Genomic DNA, 22,154 nt, shown 5'->3' on the forward strand with positions numbered 1-22,154 from the left:
GCAAGGGACATTGTGAGAGATAATCTGCTCAGTCATTCGCAAGGGACATTGTGAGAGATAATCTAGTCAGTCATTGGCAAGAGACATTATGGGACACAATCTGGTCAGTCATTGGGGAGAGAGATTGTGAGAGATAATCTGCTCAGTCATTCGCAAGAGACATTGTGGGACATAATCTGGTCAGTCATTGGCAAGAGACATTGTGGGACATAATCTAGTCGGTCATTGGCAAGAGACATTGTGAGACACAATCTGATCAGTCATTGGCAAGAGACATTGTGGGGCACAATCTGGTCAGTCATTGACAAGAGACATTGTGGGACACAATCTGGGCAGTCATTCGCAAGGGACATTGTGAGAGATAATCTGGTCAGTCATTGGCAAGAGACATTGTGGGACACAATCTGGTCAGTCATTGGGGAGAGACATTGTGAGAGATAATCTAGTCAGTCATTGGCAAGAGACATTGTGGGACACAATCTGGTCAGTCATTGGTAAGAGACATTGTGGGACATAATCTGGTAAGTCATTGGCAAGAGACATTGTGGGACACAATCTGGTCAATCATTCGCAAGGGACATTGCGAGAGATAATCTGGTCAGTCATTGGCAAAAGACATTGTGGGACACAATCTGGTCAATCATTCGCAGGGGACATTGTGAGAGATAATCTGGTCAGTCATTGGCAAGAGACATTGTGGGACATAATCTGGCAAGTCATTCGCAAGAGACATTGTGGGACAATCTGGTCAGTCATTGGCAAGAGACATTGTGGGACACAATCTGGTCAATCATTCGCAAGGGACATTGTGAGAGTTAATATGGTCAGTCATTGGCAAGAGACATTGTGGGGCATAATCTGGTCAGTCATTGGGGAGAGACATTGTGGGACACAATTTGCTCAGTCAATCATTCGGAAGGGACATTGTGAGAGATAATCTGGTCAGTCATTGGCAAGAGACATTGTGGGACAATCTGGTCAGTCATTGGGGAGAGAGATTGTGAGAGATAATCTGCTCAGTCATTCGCAAGAGACATTGTGGGACAATCTGGTCAATCATTCGCAAGGGACATTGTGAGAGATAATCTGCTCAGTCATTGGCAAGAGATATTATGGGACACAATCTGGTCAGTCATTGGGGAGAGACATTGTGGGACACAATCTGGGCAGTCATTCGCAAGGGACATTGTGAGAGATAATCTGGTCAGTCATTGGCAGGAGACATTGTGGGACATAATCTGGCAAGTCATTCGCAAGGGACATTATGAGAGATAATCTGGTCAGTCATTGGCAAGAGACATTGTGGGACAAAATCTGCTCAGTCATTCAAAGCTTTTTCATAGCTTTCTTCGTAAAGTGCAGATACTTATCACAATGTCTCAGAGAGTATTTGTAGTGATAGAGAACTCACTTGACGTGAAGTCCAGCTGATTCTCGGCACTTCTGCAGACAGCACACTGGTCCAGTGGGCTCACGTGTCCGTCCAGGTAACACATATCATTTATGTGGCACATGCCAGCTGCCAGAAAAAACACAGAAGCGATTATGTTCTACAGAAGTCACAGTAAATTGCAAACACATACCAGCTGAAACAACACACTGGTGAGTACGTGTTACATTTATTTATTTATTTAATTTACGTTAAACGCCGTTCTCAAGAATATTTCACTGATAATGGTGGGAGGAAACCCGGCCCGAGGAATTATATGTGTTGCAGGAATCACAGTCCATCACATAGGACATACCAGCTGCCGGTAAACAACGCATAACTTAGGGGTAGATATGTATTATAGAAGTCACAGTAAAGTGCATGGCACATCCATGTACCTGCTGACAGGAAACATCACAGAATTGACATGTAAATTACAAAGTACATATCAACTATGGGAAACAACACATAATTAAACACCTGTTTCTGGTGTCCCGGAAAAGTAGGCCGTACGTATAGAAAACACCGATACGAGTGGAGACAGATTATAGGTATACATCACCAGACCAGCACAAACGTTTCCACTTACGTCTGACAGACAACTCCAGTGTAGATCTCAGCACGTTACACTCAAGACAGTTTTTCAGCGGGGGGCCTTGTCCATGTGTATAACACACACCATTCACCTGGCACGCATTTTCTAGGGAAGACAAGATTCATTTTCACAACTCTGCTTCACATTCAAAGTAAAACTGGCACTCACTCGAACAAGGTAAAACTAATGTTCATTTGTCAAGAACATCACAGAAGCCTCCATGGCTCAGTTGGTTAAGGCGCTAGCGCAGCGTAAGGACCCAGGAGTCTCTCACCAAAGCGGTCGCTGTGAGTTCAAGTCCAGCTCATGCTGGCTTTCGTATGTGGGAAGGTCTGTCAGCTACCTGCGGATGGTCGTAGGTTTGCCCGGTTTCCACCCACCATAATGCTGGCCGCCGTCGTATAAGTGAAATATTCTTGAGTACGGCGTAAAACACCAATCAAGAACATCACCCTCGCCGCAGCCTTTGATTAATGATGACTTGATTCAAATTTAGCTCTCCCTGGCTCGCACGTGGCTTTTAGTCAACATTTGAAGATAGCAGGTATTTTGGCAGTGTTTCATGTATTCCGTGGTTATTCCCAGCTTCGCCCATCCATGAAACTGAACGCCCTTGTATTTATATCATTTCTAATTTATATAAATGTATATAGCGTTTGTACGTTGTCTATAAACTTTGTAATATCGAAATGCTGAAATACCACAACTATTCTTACTAGCACGATGTCAGCGATCTAAGTAGGCATTCTATCCGAATGCATACAAACTGGCGATTTATCTGATTTGTTTATTTGATTGGTGTTTTACGCCGTACTCAAGAATATTTCACTTATGTGACGGCGGCCAGCATTATGGCTGGAGATAACCGGGCGGAGCTTCGGGAAAACCGTAGGTAGTTGGCAGACCGTCCCACGTAAGGCCAGAGAGGAAGACAGCATGAGCTGGACTTGAACTCACAGCAACTGTGTTGGTGGGAGGCTCGTGGGCCATTGCGCCCTGCTGACGTGCCAATCCCCTCGAAGGCCTCTTAAATTGCGATTAGTGGTACAACTTAATGTTCACTACACATGGTCATCATATGTGAACAGTTCTTTGTAGTCTGACATGAATTGACCTAATAATTAAAGGTTCGGTTTTGACGTCATGAGCGGACATGCTGCCACGCGCGTCATCTAACTTGTAGGTTCTATGAAAAAAAAAATAATAAGAAGTAGCATATACGCTCGTTCAGTAGACCCCAGAGTCTGTACTTGCTATCAGACATTTTATCCATAGACTAAAGAACGTTTTCAAAACAAACCTCTGGGGATGAAAATTGTTGCGTTGACAGCACTGTTGCACACAGTGCAGGAATCTGCGGGGTTCCGTTCACCGTCAGGGTAGCACACGTTGTCTATCAAACAACTTCCCACTGAAAATGTGATCAGTAGTATTACTCAATGAATGGGAGAATTAGACAGATCATTAGCAAAGGTTGTAGAGTTTTGTAACAGTTTAAATTCAAAAGACATCAGAGAGGACTATGGACACTTGTCAACTGCCATGCTTTTTACTGCTCTCTCTGCGGGTGTGTCGGTGTGAATATAAACACTAGTCAATCGTTATGACCTCTCATGTTCTCTCTACGGATGCAATAGTATGTATAACACTAGCCAATCCCCATGAATTTACAGGCTAGATCTCTACGGATGCAACGGTGTATAAAACACTAGTCAACCGTCATGACCTCTCGTGCTCTCCACGAATGTACCAGTAGGTATAACACTAGTCAACCGTTATGCACCTGTATGTATAAGACTAGTAAATCGTCATGACCTTACATACTCTCTGCACGGATGCACCACTATGTATAACACTACTCAATCGTCATGACCTTACATACTCTATCTACGGATGCATCAATATGTATAACACTACTTAAAGGTCATGATCTTACATGCTCTCTCCACGGATGTACCAGGACCGACCCGGACAGCACAGTTAGTAGAGCGTCCGCTTCGGGAGCGGTAGATCCAGGATCAATCTTGGGTCGAGTCACACGTAAGACTTTAAAAGATGAAGTTGTAACTTTCTCGCTTGGCGTTCAGCATGAAGGGGAAAGTGCAACGACTGGTTGACCCGTATCAGCATAATGGCTCGGGCGGGGCGGCTTTCTTGCCTTCGGCAGACACACTAGATAAAAGAGCGGTGGAAATCCGTCTGCAACAAGGAGGTACATTACATACACCCCAAGGATTCCTTCGTCGTCATATGGCTGAAAAAATGTTAAGCTCGACGCTAACCCCCAAGAACTCACTCACTCACTCACTCACTCACAGGAGCACCGGTATGTATAACACTACTCAGTCGTCATGAGCTTACATGCTCTCTCTACAGATACGTCAGTATGTATATCACTACTTAATGGTCATGACGTTTAATGTTCACTCCACGGGAGCACGAGTAGGAATAACATTACTTAATCGTCATGTACTTATGTGCTCTCTGTCTACGGATGTACCAGTATGTATAACACTACTTAATCGTCATGTACTTATGTGCTCTCTGTCTGCGGATGTACCAGTATGTATAACACTACTTAATCGTCATGTACTTATGTGCTCTCTGTCTACGGATGTACCAGTATGTATAACACTACTTAATCGTCATGTACTTATGTGCTCTCTGTCTACGGATGCACCAGTATGTATAACACTACTTAATCGTCACGAATATACATGCTCTCTCTACGGATGAACATGTATGTATAACACTACTTAATCGTCATGAACTTACAGCTCCCTCACGAGAGATACATCGACTTGAATAACACTAATCAATCGTCATAAACTTACACTTTCCTCACAAGGAATGCGTCGAAATGAGCACCTATCACCTAAAATGACCATTTTAGTAACAATAAGTGATCAACGATGTTCGAGTGGCCTTTCACGTTCGTTGAAAACCAATTGCCTGCCAACAAAACATCGCGTGATGCCTGTATATCTATATAACACCGAGGAAGTTCGTAAGTAAAAATCTTACGACAATCATATACATTGCTGATGTATCCACAACACCCGTCAGCCGTTTTTCAAACAGTGGATAGCAGATACCTGAGGTCGTGAAGGCTGACTGACTGAAGGTGCTTCTATAAGAAGAACAAGAGGCCCTGTGAAAAGGGTTAGTTGTACCCTGTAGCACACACTGTTTGTTGATATAGTAAAAACCAGAAAAAAAACAAGATACAAATGTGTGTGGTGTGGGATGTCAAAAGAAAAGAATGTAATGGCTAGAATATACAACTAGAATATAAAACTAGAATATAAAACTAGACGAATTTAAATCCCATGAAGGACGAATTTAATTTCATTCACTGACTTGATGCTTAAATGTGTTACAGTGTAACTGTTCGTTTTCTTGTAAACATCTGTTACATCTATCACAACTGATTCACATTAGCCAACAGAAACAGATCCGTGCAGCTACACAATGAATGATCCTGCTACACTTATAGTGATGCTCAAAGTTTTCTTTCAGAATGTCAGTCTGGTGCTGTTTTTATAGTGATGATCAATGTCGAGTACTGTATTTATAGTGATGGTCAATGTCTGGTACTGTATTTGCAGTGATGGTCAATGTCTGGTACTGTGTACTTGTAGTGATGGTCAATGTCGTGTACTGTATTTATAGTGATGGTCAGTGTCTGGTACTGTATTTATAGTGATTGTCAATGTCTGGTACTGTATTTATAGTAATGGTCAATGTCTGGTACTGTATTTATAGTGATGGCCAATGTTTGGTACTGTATTTGCAGTGATGGTCAATGTCTGGTACTGTATTTATAGTGATGGTCAATGTCTGGTACTGTATTTATAGTGATGGTCAATGTCTGGTACTGTACTTATAGTGATGGTCAATGTCTGGTACTGTATTTGCAGTGATGGTCAATGTCTGGTACTGTATTTATAGTGATGGTCAATGTCTGGTACTGTATTTATAGTGATGGTCAATGTCTGGTACTGTACTTATAGTGATGGTCAATGTTTGGTACTGTATTCAGAGTGATGGTCAATGTCTGGTATTGTATTTGCAGTGATGGTCAATGTTTTGTACTGTATTTATAGTGATTGTCAATGTTTTGTACTGTACTTGTAGTGATGATCAATGTCTGGTACTGTATTTACAGTGATGGTCAATGTCTGGTACTGTATTTATAGTGATGGTCAATGTTTTGTACTGTATTTATAGTGATTGTCAATGTCTGGTACTGTATTTATAGTGATGGTCAATGTTTGGTACTGTATTTATAGTGATGGTCAGTGTCTGGTACTGTATTTATAGTGATGGTCAATGTTTTGTACTGTATTTGCAGTGATGGTCAATATTTGGTACTGTATTCATAGTGATGGTCAATGTCTGGTACTGTATTTATAGTGATTGTCAATGTCTGGTACTGTACTTATAGTGATGGTCAATGTTTGATACTGTATTTATAGTGATGGTCAATGTCTGGTACTGTATTTATAGTGATGGTCAATGTCTGGTACTGTATTTATAGTGATGGTCAATGTTAGGAACTGTATTTATAGTGATGGTCAATGTCTGGTACTGTATTTATAGTGATGGTCAATGTCTGGTACTGTATTTATAGTGATGGTCAATGTCTGGTACTGTACTTATAGTGATGGTCAATGACTGGTACTGTACTTATAGTGATGGTCAATGTCTGGTACTGTACTTATAGTGATGGTCAATGTCTGGTACTGTATTTATAGTGATGGTCAATGTTAGGTACTGTATTTATAGTGATGGTCAATGTCTGGTACTGTACTTATAGTGATGGTCAATGACTGGTACTGTATTTATAGTGATGGTCAATGTCTGGTACTGTATTTATAGTGATGGTCAATGTTTGGTACTGTACTTATAGCGATGGTCAATGTCTGGTACTGTATTTATAGTGATGGTCAATGTTAGGTACTGTATTTATAGTGATGGTCAATGTCTGGTACTGTATTTATAGTGATGGTCAATGACTGGTACTGTATTTATAGTGATGGTCAATGTCTGGTACTGTATTTATAGTGATGGTCAATGTTTGGTACTGTACTTATAGTGATGGTCAATGTCTGGTACTGTACTTATAGTGATGGTCAATGTTTGGTACTGTACTTAAAGTGATGGTCAATGTCTGGTACTGTATTTATAGTGATGGTCAATGTCTGGTACTGTATTTATAGTGATGGTCAATGTCTGGTACTGTATTTATAGTGATGGTCAATGTCTGGTACTGTATTTATAGTGATGGTCAATGTCTGGTACTGTACTTATAGTGATGATCAATGTCTGGTACTGTATTTATAGTGATGGTCAATGTCTGGTACTGTATTTATAGTGATGGTCAATGTTTGGTACTGTATTTATAGTGATGGTCAATGTTTGGTACTGTATTTATAGTGATGGTCAGTGTCTGGTACTGTACTTATGGTGATGGTCAATGTCTGGTACTGTATTTATAGTGATGATCAGTGTCTGGTACTGTATTTATAGTGATGGTCAATGTCTGGTACTGTATTTATAGTGATGGTCAGTGTCTAATACTGTATTTGCAGTGATGGTCAATGTCTGGTACTGTATTTACAGTGATGGTCAATGTTTTGTACTGTATTTATAGTGATGGTCAATGTTTGGTACTGTATTTATAGTGATGGTCAATGTTTGCTACTGTATTTATAGTGATGGTCAATGTTTGGTACTGTATTTATAGTGATGGTCAGTGTCTGGTACTGTACTTATGGTGATGGTCAATGTCTGGTACTGTATTTATAGTGATGATCAGTGTCTGGTACTGTATTTATAGTGATGGTCAATGTCTGGTACTGTATTTATAGTGATGGTCAGTGTCTAATACTGTATTTGCAGTGATGGTCAATGTCTGGTACTGTATTTACAGTGATGGTCAATGTTTTGTACTGTATTTATAGTGATGGTCAATGTTTGGTACTGTATTTATAGTGATGGTCAATGTTTGGTACTGTATTTATAGTGATGGTCAATGTCTGGTACTGTATTTGCAGTGATGGTCAATGTTTTGTACTGTATTTATAATGATGGTCAATGTTTTGTACTGTATTTATAGTGATGGTCAATGTTTGGTACTGTATTTGCAGTGATGGTCAATGTTTGGTACTGTATTTATAGTGATGGTCAATGTTTGGTACTGTATTTATAGTGATGGTCAATGTCTGGTACTGCATTTATAGTGATGGTCAATGTCTGGTACTGTATTTATAGTGATGGTCAATGATTTGTACTGTATTTATAGTGATGGTCAATGTCTGGTACTGTATTTATAGTGATGGTCAATGTCTGGTACTGTATTTATAGTGATGGTCAATGTCTGGTACTGTATTTATAGTGATGGTCAATGTCTGGTACTGTACTTATAGTGATGGTCAATGTCTGGTACTGTATTTATAGTGATGGTCAATGTCTGGTACTGTACGTATGGTGATGGCCAATGTCTGGTACTGTATTTATAGTGATTGCCAATGTCTGGTACTGTATTTATAGTGATGGGCAATGTTTAGTACTGTATTTATAGTGATGGTCAATGTTTGGTACTGTATTTATAGTGATGGTCAATGTTTTGTACTGTATTTATAGTGATGGTCAGTGTCGTGTACTGTATTTATAGTGATGGTCAATGTCTGGTACTGTATTTATAGTGATGGTCAATGTTTTGTACTGTATTTATAGTGATGGTCAATGTTTGGTACTGTATTTATATTGTTGGTCAATGTTTGGTACTGTATTTATAGTGATGGTCAGTGTCTGGTACTGTACTTATAGTGATGGTCAATGTCTGGTACTGTATTTATAGTGATGGTCAATGTCTGGTACTGTATTTATAGTGATGGTCAATGTTTGGTACTGTATTTATAGTGATGGTCAATGTTTGGTACTGTATTTATAGTGATGGTCAATGTTTGGTACTGTATTTATAGTGATAATCAATGTCTGGTACTGTATTTATAGTGATGGTCAATGTCTGGTACTGTATTTATAGTGATGGCCAATGTTTTGTACTGTATTTGCGGTGATGGTCAATGTTTGGTACTGTATTTATAGTGATGGTCAATGTCTGGTACTGTATTTGCAGTGATGGTCAATGTTTTGTACTGTATTTATAGTGATAGTCAATGTCTGGTACTGTACATGTAGTGATGATCAATGTCTGGTACTGTATTTATAGTGATGGTCAATGTCTGGTACTGTATTTATAGTGATGGTCAATGTCGTGTACTGTATTTATAGTGATTGTCAATGTCTGGTACTGTATTTATGGTGATGGTCAATGTTTGGTACTGTATTTATAGTGATAGTCAGTGTCTGGTACTGTATTTATAGTGATGGTCAATGTTTTGTACTGTATTTGCAGTGATGGTCATTGTTTGGTACTGTATTTATAGTGATGGTCAATGTCTGGTACTGTATTTATAGTGATTGTCAATGTCGTGTACTGTATTTATAGTGATGGTCAATGTTTTGTACTGTATTTATAGTGATGGTCAATGTTTGGTACTGTATTTATAGTGATGGTCAATGTCTGGTACTGTATTTATAGTGATGGTCAATGTCTGGTACTGTATTTATAGTGATGGTCAATGTCTGGTACTGTACTTATAGTGATGGTCAATGTTTGGTACTGTACTTGTAGTGATGGTCAATTTCTGGTACTGTATTTATAGTGATGGTCAATGTCTGGTACTGTATTTATAGCGATGGTCAATGTCTGGTACTGTACTTATAGTGATGGTCAATGTATGGTACTGTATTTATAGTGATGGTCAATGTCGTGTACTGTATTCATAGGGATGGTCAATGTTTGGTACTGTACTTATAGTGATTGCCTATGTCTGGTACTGTATTTATAGTGATGGTCAATGTCTGGTACTGTAATTATAGTGATGGTCAATGTCTGGTACTGTATCTGCAGTGATGGTCAATGTCTGGTACTGTACTTATAGTGATGGTCAATGTCTGGTACTGTATTTATAGTGATGGTCAATGTCTGGTACTGTACTTATAGTGATGGTCAATGTCTGGTACTGTATTTATAGTGATGATCAATGTCTGGTACTGTATTTATAGTGATGGTCAATGTTTGGTACTGCACTTGTAGTGATGGTCAATGTCGAGTACTGTATTTATAGTGATGGTCAATGTCTGGTTCTGTATTTATAGTGATGGTCAATGTCATGTACTGTATTTATAGTGATGGTCAATGTGTGGTACTGTATTTATAGTGATGGTCAATGTTTGGTACTGTATTTATAGTGATGGTCAGTGTCTGGTACTGTACTTATGGTGATGGTCAATGTTTGGTACTGTATTTATAGTGATGGTCAATGTCTGGTACAGTATTTATAGTGATGGTCAATGTCTTGTACTGTATTTATAGTGATGATCAATGTCTGGTACAGTATTTATAGTGATGATCAATGTCTGGTACTGTATTGATAATGATGGTCAATGTCATGTACTGTATTTATAGTGATGGTCAGTGTCTAATACTGTATTTGCAGTGATGGTCAATGATATGTACTGTATTTACAGTGATGGTCAATGTTTTGTTCTGTATTTATAGTGATGGTCAATGTCTGGTACTGTACTTATAGTGATGGTCAATGTTTGGTACTGTATTTATAGTGATGGTCAATGTCTGGTACTGTATTTGCAGTGATGGTCAATGTTTGGTTCAGTACTTATAGTGATGGTCAATGTCTGGTACTGTATTTATAGTGATGGTCAATGTTTTGTACTGTATTTGCAGTGATGGTCAATGTCTGGTACTGTATTTATAGTGATGGTCAATGTTTGGTACTGTATTTATAGTGATGGTCAATGTCTGGTACTGTATTTATAGTGATGGTCAATGTCTGGTACTGTATTTATAGTGATGGTCAATGTTTTGTACTGTATTTATAGTGATGGTCAATGTCTGGTACTGTATTTATAGTGATGGTCAATGTCTGGTACTGTACTTATAGTGATGGTCAATGTCTGGTACTGTATTTATAGTGATGGTCAATGTCTGGTACTGTACTTATGGTGATGGTCAATGTCTGGTACTGTATTTGCAGTGAAGGTCAATGTTTTGTACTGTATTTATAGTGATGGTCAATGTTTGGTACTGTATTTATAGTGATGGTCAATGTTTGGTACTGTATTTATAGTGATGGTCAATGTCTGGTACTGTATTTATAGTGATGGTCAATGTTTTGTACTGTATTTATAGTGATGGTCAGTGTCGTGTACTGTATTTATAGTGATGGTCAATGTCTGGTACTGTATTTATAGTGATGGTCAATGTTTTGTACTGTATTTATAGTGATGGTCAATGTTTGGTACTGTATTTATATTGTTGGTCAATGTTTGGTACTGTATTTGCAGTGATGGTCAATGTTTGGTACTGTATTTGCAGTGATGGTCAATGTTTGGTACTGTATTTATAATGATGGTCAATGTCTGGTACTGTATTTATAATGATGGTCAATGTCAGGTACTGTATTTATAGTGATGGTCAATGTTTGGTACTGTATTTATAATGATGGTCAATGTGTGGTACTGTATTTATAGTGATGGCCAATGTTTGGTACTGTATTTATAGTGATGGTCAATGTTTTATACTGTATTTATAGTGATGGTCAAATGTCTGGTACTGTATTTATAGTGATGGTCAATGTCTGGTACTGTATTTTTAGTGATGGCCAATGTTTGGTACTGTATTTGCAGTGATGGTCAATGTCTGGTACTGTATTTATAGTGATTGCCAATGTCTGGTACTGTATTTATAGTGATGGTCAATGTCTGGTATTGTACTTATAGTGATGGTCAATGTCTGGTACTGTACTTATAGTGATGGTCAGTGTATGGTACTGTATTTATAGTGATGGTCAATGTCGTGTACTGTATTTATAGGGATGGTCAATGTTTGGTACTGTACTTATAGTGATTGCCTATGTCTGGTACGGTATTTATAGTGATGGTCAATGTCTGGTATTGTAATTATAGTGATGGTCAATGTCTGGTACTGTATCTGCAGTGATGGTCAATGTCTGGTACTGTACTTATAGTGATGGTCAATGTCTGGTACTGTACTTATAGTGATGGTCAATGTCTGGTACTGTATTTGCAGTGATGGTCAATGTCTGGTACTGTATTTATAGTGATGGTCAATGTCGTGTACTGTATTTATAGTGATGGTCAATGTCTGGTACTGTACTTGTAGTGATGGTCAATGTTTGGTACTGTATTTATAGTGATGATCAATGTCTGGTACTGTACTTGTAGTGATGGTCAATGTTTGGTACTGTATTTATAGTGATGATCAATGTCTGGTACTGTATTTATAGTGATGGTCATTGTTTTGTACTGTATTTATAGGGATTGTCAATGTCTGGTACTGTATTTATAGTGATGGTCAATGTTTGGTACTGTATTTATAGTGATGGTCAGTGTCTGGTACTGTATTTATAGAGATGGTCATTGTTTTGTACTGTATTTGCAGTGATGGTTAATGTTTGGTACTGTATTCATAGTGATGGTCAATGTCTGGTACTGTATTTATAGTGATTGTCAATGTCTGGTACTGTACTTATAGTGATGGTCAATGTTTGATACTGTATTTATAGTGATGGTCAATGTTTGGTACTGTATTTATAGTGATGGTCAATGTCTGGTACTGTATTTATAGTGATGGTCAATGTCTGGTACTGTATTTATAGTGATGGTCAATGTTTGGTACTGTACTTGTAGTGATGGTCAATGTCGAGTACTATATTTATAGTGATGGTCAATGTCTGGTACTGTATTTATAGCGATGGTCAATGTCTGGTACTGTACTTATAGTGATGGTCAATGTCTGGTACTGTATTTATAGTGATGGTCAATGTTTGGTACTGTATTTATAGTGATGGTCAATGTCTGGTACTTTATCTGCAGTGATGGTCAGTGTCTGGTACTGTACTTATAGTGATGGTCAATGTTTGGTACTGTAATTATAGTGATGGTCAATGTCGTGTACTGTATTTATAGTGATGGTCAATGTCGTGTACTGTATTTATAGTGATGGCCAATGTTTGGTACTGTATTTGCAGTGATGGTCAATGTCGTGTACTGTATTTATAGTGATGGTCAATGTCTGGTACTGTATTTATAGTGATGGTCAATGTCTGGTACTGTATTTATAGTGATGGTCAATGTCTGGTACCGTATTTATAGTGATGGTCAATGTTTGGTACTGTACTTGTAGTGATGGTCAATGTCGAGTACTGTATTTATAGTGATGGTCAATGTCTGGTACTGTATTTATAGCGATGGTCAATATCTGGTACTGTATTTATAGTGATGGTCAATGTCGTGTACTGTATTTATAGTGATGGTCAATGTCTGGTACTGTATTTATAGTGATGGTCAATGTCTGGTACTGTATTTATAGTGATGGTCAATGTCTGGTACCGTATTTATAGTGATGGTCAATGTTTGGTACTGTATTTATAGTGATGGTCAATGTTTGGTACTGTATTTGCAGTGATGGTCAATGTTTGGTACTGTATTTATAATGATGGTCAATGTCTGGTACTGTATTTATAATGATGGTCAATGTCAGGTACTGTATTTATAGTGATGGTCAATGTTTGGTACTGTATTTATAATGATGGTCAATGTGTGGTACTGTATTTATAGTGATGGCCAATGTTTGGTACTGTATTTATAGTGATGGTCAATGTTTTATACTGTATTTATAGTGATGGTCAAATGTCTGGTACTGTATTTATAGTGATGGTCAATGTCTGGTACTGTATTTTTAGTGATGGCCAATGTTTGGTACTGTATTTGCAGTGATGGTCAATGTCTGGTACTGTATTTATAGTGATTGCCAATGTCTGGTACTGTATTTATAGTGATGGTCAATGTCTGGTATTGTACTTATAGTGATGGTCAATGTCTGGTACTGTACTTATAGTGATGGTCAATGTATGGTACTGTATTTATAGTGATGGTCAATGTCGTGTACTGTATTGATAGGGATGGTCAATGTTTGGTACTGTACTTATAGTGATTGCCTATGTCTGGTACGGTATTTATAGTGATGGTCAATGTCTGGTATTGTAATTATAGTGATGGTCAATGTCTGGTACTGTATCTGCAGTGATGGTCAATGTTTGGTACTGTACTTATAGTGATGGTCAATGTCTGGTACTGTACTTATAGTGATGGTCAATGTCTGGTACTGTATTTGCAGTGATGGTCAATGTCTGGTACTGTATTTATAGTGATGGTCAATGTCGTGTACTGTATTTATAGTGATGGTCAATGTCTGGTACTGTACTTGTAGTGATGGTCAATGTTTGGTACTGTATTTATAGTGATGATCAATGTCTGGTACTGTACTTGTAGTGATGGTCAATGTTTGGTACTGTATTTATAGTGATGATCAATGTCTGGTACTGTATTTATAGTGATGGTCATTGTTTTGTACTGTATTTATAGGGATTGTCAATGTCTGGTACTGTATTTATAGTGATGGTCAATGTTTGGTACTGTATTTATAGTGATGGTCAGTGTCTGGTACTGTATTTATAGAGATGGTCATTGTTTTGTACTGTATTTGCAGTGATGGTTAATGTTTGGTACTGTATTCATAGTGATGGTCAATGTCTGGTACTGTATTTATAGTGATTGTCAATGTCTGGTACTGTACTTATAGTGATGGTCAATGTTTGATACTGTATTTATAGTGATGGTCAATGTTTGGTACTGTATTTATAGTGATGGTCAATGTCTGGTACTGTATTTATAGTGATGGTCAATGTCTGGTACTGTATTTATAGTGATGGTCAATGTTTGGTACTGTACTTGTAGTGATGGTCAATGTCGAGTACTATATTTATAGTGATGGTCAATGTCTGGTACTGTATTTATAGCGATGGTCAATGTCTGGTACTGTACTTATAGTGATGGTCAATGTCTGGTACTGTATTTATAGTGATGGTCAATGTTTGGTACTGTATTTATAGTGATGGTCAATGTCTGGTACTTTATCTGCAGTGATGGTCAGTGTCTGGTACTGTACTTATAGTGATGGTCAATGTTTGGTACTGTAATTATAGTGATGGTCAATGTCGTGTACTGTATTTATAGTGATGGTCAATGTCGTGTACTGTATTTATAGTGATGGCCAATGTTTGGTACTGTATTTGCAGTGATGGTCAATGTCGTGTACTGTATTTATAGTGATGGTCAATGTCTGGTACTGTATTTATAGTGATGGTCAATGTCTGGTACTGTATTTATAGTGATGGTCAATGTCTGGTACCGTATTTATAGTGATGGTCAATGTTTGGTACTGTACTTGTAGTGATGGTCAATGTCGAGTACTGTATTTATAGTGATGGTCAATGTCTGGTACTGTATTTATAGCGATGGTCAATATCTGGTACTGTATTTATAGTGATGGTCAATGTCGTGTACTGTATTTATAGTGATGGTCAATGTCTGGTACTGTATTTATAGTGATGGTCAATGTCTGGTACTGTATTTATAGTGATGGTCAATGTCTGGTACCGTATTTATAGTGATGGTCAATGTTTGGTACTGTATTTATAGTGATGGTCAATGTTTGGTACTGTATTTGCAGTGATGGTCAATGTTTGGTACTGTATTTATAATGATGGTCAATGTCTGGTACTGTATTTATAATGATGGTCAATGTCAGGTACTGTATTTATAGTGATGGTCAATGTTTGGTACTGTATTTATAATGATGGTCAATGTGTGGTACTGTATTTATAGTGATGGCCAATGTTTGGTACTGTATTTATAGTGATGGTCAATGTTTTATACTGTATTTATAGTGATGGTCAAATGTCTGGTACTGTATTTATAGTGATGGTCAATGTCTGGTACTGTATTTTTAGTGATGGCCAATGTTTGGTACTGTATTTGCAGTGATGGTCAATGTCTGGTACTGTATTTATAGTGATTGCCAATGTCTGGTACTGTATTTATAGTGATGGTCAATGTCTGGTATTGTACTTATAGTGATGGTCAATGTCTGGTACTGTACTTATAGTGATGGTCAATGTATGGTACTGTATTTATAGTGATGGTCAATGTCGTGTACTGTATTGATAGGGATGGTCAATGTTTGGTACTGTACTTATAGTGATTGCCTATGTCTGGTACGGTATTTATAGTGATGGTCAATGTCTGGTATTGTAATTATAGTGATGGTCAATGTCTGGTACTGTATCTGCAGTGATGGTCAATGTTTGGTACTGTACTTATAGTGATGGTCAATGTCTGGTACTGTACTTATAGTGATGGTCAATGTCTGGTACTGTATTTGCAGTGATGGTCAATGTCTGGTACTGTATTTATAGTGATGGTCAATGTCGTGTACTGTATTTATAGTGATGGTCAATGTCTGGTACTGTACTTGTAGTGATGGTCAATGTTTGGTACTGTATTTATAGTGATGATCAATGTCTGGTACTGTACTTGTAGTGATGGTCAATGTTTGGTACTGTATTTATAGTGATGATCAATGTCTGGTACTGTATTTATAGTGATGGTCATTGTTTTGTACTGTATTTATAGGGATTGTCAATGTCTGGTACTGTATTTATAGTGATGGTCAATGTTTGGTACTGTATTTATAGTGATGGTCAGTGTCTGGTACTGTATTTATAGAGATGGTCATTGTTTTGTACTGTATTTGCAGTGATGGTTAATGTTTGGTACTGTATTCATAGTGATGGTCAATGTCTGGTACTGTATTTATAGTGATTGTCAATGTCTGGTACTGTACTTATAGTGATGGTCAATGTTTGATACTGTATTTATAGTGATGGTCAATGTTTGGTACTGTATTTATAGTGATGGTCAATGTCTGGTACTGTATTTATAGTGATGGTCAATGTCTGGTACTGTATTTATAGTGATGGTCAATGTTTGGTACTGTACTTGTAGTGATGGTCAATGTCGAGTACTATATTTATAGTGATGGTCAATGTCTGGTACTGTATTTATAGCGATGGTCAATGTCTGGTACTGTACTTATAGTGATGGTCAATGTCTGGTACTGTATTTATAGTGATGGTCAATGTTTGGTACTGTATTTATAGTGATGGTCAATGTCTGGTACTTTATCTGCAGTGATGGTCAGTGTCTGGTACTGTACTTATAGTGATGGTCAATGTTTGGTACTGTAATTATAGTGATGGTCAATGTCGTGTACTGTATTTATAGTGATGGTCAATGTCGTGTACTGTATTTATAGTGATGGCCAATGTTTGGTACTGTATTTGCAGTGATGGTCAATGTCGTGTACTGTATTTATAGTGATGGTCAATGTCTGGTACTGTATTTATAGTGATGGTCAATGTCTGGTACTGTATTTATAGTGATGGTCAATGTCTGGTACCGTATTTATAGTGATGGTCAATGTTTGGTACTGTACTTGTAGTGATGGTCAATGTCGAGTACTGTATTTATAGTGATGGTCAATGTCTGGTACTGTATTTATAGCGATGGTCAATATCTGGTACTGTATTTATAGTGATGGTCAATGTCGTGTACTGTATTTATAGTGATGGTCAATGTCTGGTACTGTATTTATAGTGATGGTCAATGTCTGGTACTGTATTTATAGTGATGGTCAATGTCTGGTACCGTATTTATAGTGATGGTCAATGTTTGGTACTGTACTTGTAGTGATGGTCAATGTCGAGTACTGTATTTATAGTGATGGTCAATGTCTGGTACTGTATTTATAGCGATGGTCAATATCTGGTACTGTATTTATAGTGATGGTCAATGTCGTGTACTGTATTTATAGTGATGGTCAATGTCTGGTACTGTACTTATAGTGATGGTCAATGTCTGGTACTGTATTTGCAGTGATGGTCAATGTCTGGTACTGTACTTATAGTGATGGTCAATGTTTTGTACTGTATTTATAGTGATGGTCAATGTCGTGTACTGTATTTATAGTGATGGTCAATGTCTGGTACTGTACTTATAGTGATGGTCAATGTCTGGTACTGTATTTGCAGTGATGGTCAATGTCTGGTACTGTACTTATAGTGATGGTCAAAGTCTGGTACTGTATTTATAGTGATGATCAATGTCTGGTACTGTATTTATAGTGATGGTCAATGTCATGTACTGTATTTATAGTGATGGTCAATGTTTGGTACTGTACTTATAGTGATGGTTAAAGTCTGGTACTGTATTTATAGTGATGATCAATGTCTGGTACTGTATTTATAGTGATGGTCAATGTTTGGTACTGTATTTATAGTGATGGTCAATGTTTGCTACTGTATTTATAGTGATGGTCAATGTCTGGTACTTTACTTATGGTGATGGTCAGTGTCTGGTACTGCATTTGCTTGTAATGATCGTCAAGGTCTGGTACCGGTACTATACATATAGTGATGGCCGATGTCTGGAGTTGAACTTACAGTGATGGTCGAAGTGTTATGTACTTGTAGAGATGATGAAAACATGCTTTGCGATGCACGTGTATTTTTTTTTACCTACTACAGACCAGGCGATGGTAGATCGAGACGTGTCGCACGTCAGACAGGGCAAGGTGGAGTGCGGCAACCCATTAGGGACACATCTGCCTTGGATGAAACACATTGTGGGCTGGAGAAAGAAGAGAGCAACATCACACTTTATAGGTACAGACATTCAAGACATGGAAACAAGCATACCATCTAATTGGTGACTGAATAAAGATGTTTTCATCCGAAGCTTATTCCACAGCAGGCTTTGCTGGACATCGACTAATTGTAACATACATACTACGAGTAGTTTTCTGATGTAATCTTACAAACAGACTAAGCCTAGCTTCTTTTTTAATTTTATTTTTTAAATTTTACATAAATACTTTTTAACCACCATGGTAACGCGAGTGGTTAGGGTATTCACGCCCGGATGAACAGTCTCACCACGGAGAGATCCCGTTAATGTCTGACTATGTACCGAGCACCATGAAACTTTACAGTTAATGTCTGATTATGTACCAGCACCACGACACTTCACTGTTAATGTCTGACCATGTACCAGTCCAACGACCACTCGCACGTTTATATCTGACAATGTTCTAGTACCACGACACTTCGCCGTTAATGTCTGGCCGTGTACCAGCACCACAACACTTCAGCCGTTAATGTCTGGCCATGTACCAGCACCACAACACTTCGCCGGTTAATGTCTGGCCATGTACCAGCACCACAACACTTCGCCGTTAATGTCTGGCCATGTACCAGCACCACAACACTTCGCCGTTAATGTCTGGCCATGTACCAGCACCACAACACTTCGCCGTTAATGTCTGGCCATGTACCAGCACCACAACACTTCGCCGTTAATGTCTGGCCATGTACCAGCACCAGAACACTTCGCCGTTAATGTCTGAAAATGTACCAGTACCAGAACGCTCCGCCGTTAGCACTTTGTCGTCAATGTCTGACCACATACCAGTACCATTGCCCTTTGTCGTCAATGTCTGACCACATACCAGTACCATTGCCCTTTGTCGTCAATGTCTGACCACATACCAGTACCATTGCCCTTTGTCGTCAATGTCTGACCACATACCAGTACCATTGCCCTTTGTCGTCAATGTCTGACCACATACCAGTACCATTGCCCTTTGTCGTCAATGTCTGACCACATACCAGTACCATTGCCCTTTGTCGTCAATGTCTGACCATGTTCCGGTACCACGGCATTTCACCGTCAACGTCTGGCCATGTACCGGTATAATAACACTTGACCGTTAATGTCTATTACTAGTCAGCACTACTACACTTCAGCACTAATGTCTCACTATATATGAGCACCACAACACTTCAGCGATAATGCCTGACTATGTACGGGCACAACGACACTTCACCGTCAATGTTTGATTATGTACCAGCCTGACGACACTTCACCGTTATTGTCTATATAGGAACATGACGACACTTCACAGTTAATGTCTGACCATGCACCAGTTCATCGACACTTCACCGTTAATATCTGAGCATGTAGTAGTAGAACGACATTCCTTCGTTAATATCTGACCATGTACTACTACCACGGCACTTTGTCGTCAATGTCTGTCCATGTACCAGTACAACAACACTTCACCGTTAATATCCGACAATGTACGAGCACAACGCCACTTCACTGTTAATGTCTGACTATGTACGAGCACCACAACACTTTACCGTTATTGTTTGACTATGCGTGGGCATGGCGACACTTCACCTTTAATGTCTGACTTTGTACGAGCCTGACGAGACTTCACCGTTGATGTCTATGTAGAACATGACGACACTTCACAGTTAATGTCTGACCATGTACTAGCACAACGACATTTCTTCGTTAATGTCTGAGCATGCACCAGTACCACGAAACTCCACCATTAATGCCCGGCCATGTACCAGTACTACAACACAGAACCGTTAATGTCTGTCCTTGTACCAATTCAATGACACTTCAGCGTTAATGTCTGACAATGTACCACGACCACAACCCCCGCCATTGGCATTTTGTCTTCAATGTCTGACCATATACCAGTACACCGATCCTTCACCGTTAATGTCTGTCCATGTCCCGGCAGCACTAAACATCATTATGAATGCATAACCATGTATCAGTTCCACGAACCTCTACTATTAATGTCTGACTATGTACTAAAACAAGACACTTCTCCATTAATGTCTGACAATGTGTCAGCACCACAACACATCACCGTCAATGTAGCAATACCCCGACACTTCACCGGTGATGTCTGACTTCTTACCAATACAACGACACTTCACGGTTAATGTTTGATCATATACCAGTATCATGACACTTAAACCATAAATGTCTGACCAGGGGCCACTACCCGACACTCCACCATAAATGTATGACCGCGTGCCACTACCCCGACACTCCACTAATAATCTCACCATGTGCCAATACACCGACACTCCACCATAAATGCCTGACCATGTTCCACTACCCCGACACTCAACCATAAAAGGCCTGACCAAGTGCCAGTACACGACACTCCATCATTAATGTCTGAACACATGCCACTACGCCCACACTCCACCATAAATGTCTGACCATGTGCCACTACACCGACACTCTACCATAAATGTCTGACCATGTGCCACTACCCCGACACTCCACCATTTATGTCTGACCATGTGCCACTACCCGACACTCCACCATTAATGCCTGACCATGTGCCACTACCCCGACACTCCACCATAAAAGCCTGACCATGTGCCACTACCCCGACACTCACCATAAAAGCTGACCATGTGCCACTACCCCGACACTCCACCATAAATGAACGAAACTCCACCGTTTATGTCTGACCATGAACCAGCAACACGACACTCCACCAATAATGTCTGACCAGGTACTAGTACCACGGCACAGCAACTTTAATGACCGCGTGCCACTACCCCGACACCACCAATAATCTCACCATGTGCCACTACACCGACACTCCACCATAAATACCTGACCATATGCCACTACACCCACACTCCGCCATAAATGCCTGACCATGTGTGCCACTACACCCACACTCCACCATAAATGCCTGACCATATGCCACTACCCCAACACTCCACCATAAATGAACGAAACTCCACCGTTTATGTCTGACCATGTGCCACTACACCGACACTCCACCATAAATGCCTGACCATATGCCACTACCCCGACACTCCACCATAAATGCCTGACCATTTGCCACTACACCCACACTCCGCCATAAATGCCTGACCATGTGCCACTACACCCACACTCCACCATAAATGTCTGATCATGTGCCACTACCCCGACACTCCACCATAAATGTCTGACCATGTGCCACTACCCGACACTCCACCATAAATGAACGAAACTTCACCGTTTATGTCTGACCATGTGCCACTTCCCCGACACTCCACCATAAATGAACGAAACTCCACCATTTATGTCTGACCATGTGTCACTACACCGACACTCCACCATAAATGCCTGACCATATGCCACTACCCCGACACTCCACCATAAATGTCTGACCATGTGCCACTA

At 39.3% G+C, this 22,154-nt stretch overlaps 1 protein-coding gene across 1 annotated transcript in view; it reads right to left on the reverse strand.

Moving 5' to 3' along the window:
* The window catches only part of LOC135465737 (mucin-12-like), a 51,345-nt gene that overhangs the window by 7,127 nt on the left and 22,064 nt on the right, over nt 1–22,154 (reverse strand). The window contains exons 8-11 of the mRNA XM_064743063.1: nt 18,617–18,728; nt 3,325–3,435; nt 2,019–2,129; nt 1,412–1,519 (exon numbers count right to left, since the gene is read on the reverse strand). Coding sequence (XP_064599133.1) covers nt 1,412–1,519; nt 2,019–2,129; nt 3,325–3,435; nt 18,617–18,728 — 442 coding nt within the window. The remainder of the gene's footprint in view (nt 1–1,411; nt 1,520–2,018; nt 2,130–3,324; nt 3,436–18,616; nt 18,729–22,154) is intronic.

This window comes from Liolophura sinensis, chromosome 1 (assembly GCF_032854445.1).
Source record: "Liolophura sinensis isolate JHLJ2023 chromosome 1, CUHK_Ljap_v2, whole genome shotgun sequence".
Lineage (NCBI taxonomy): Eukaryota > Metazoa > Mollusca > Polyplacophora > Chitonida > Chitonidae > Liolophura > Liolophura sinensis.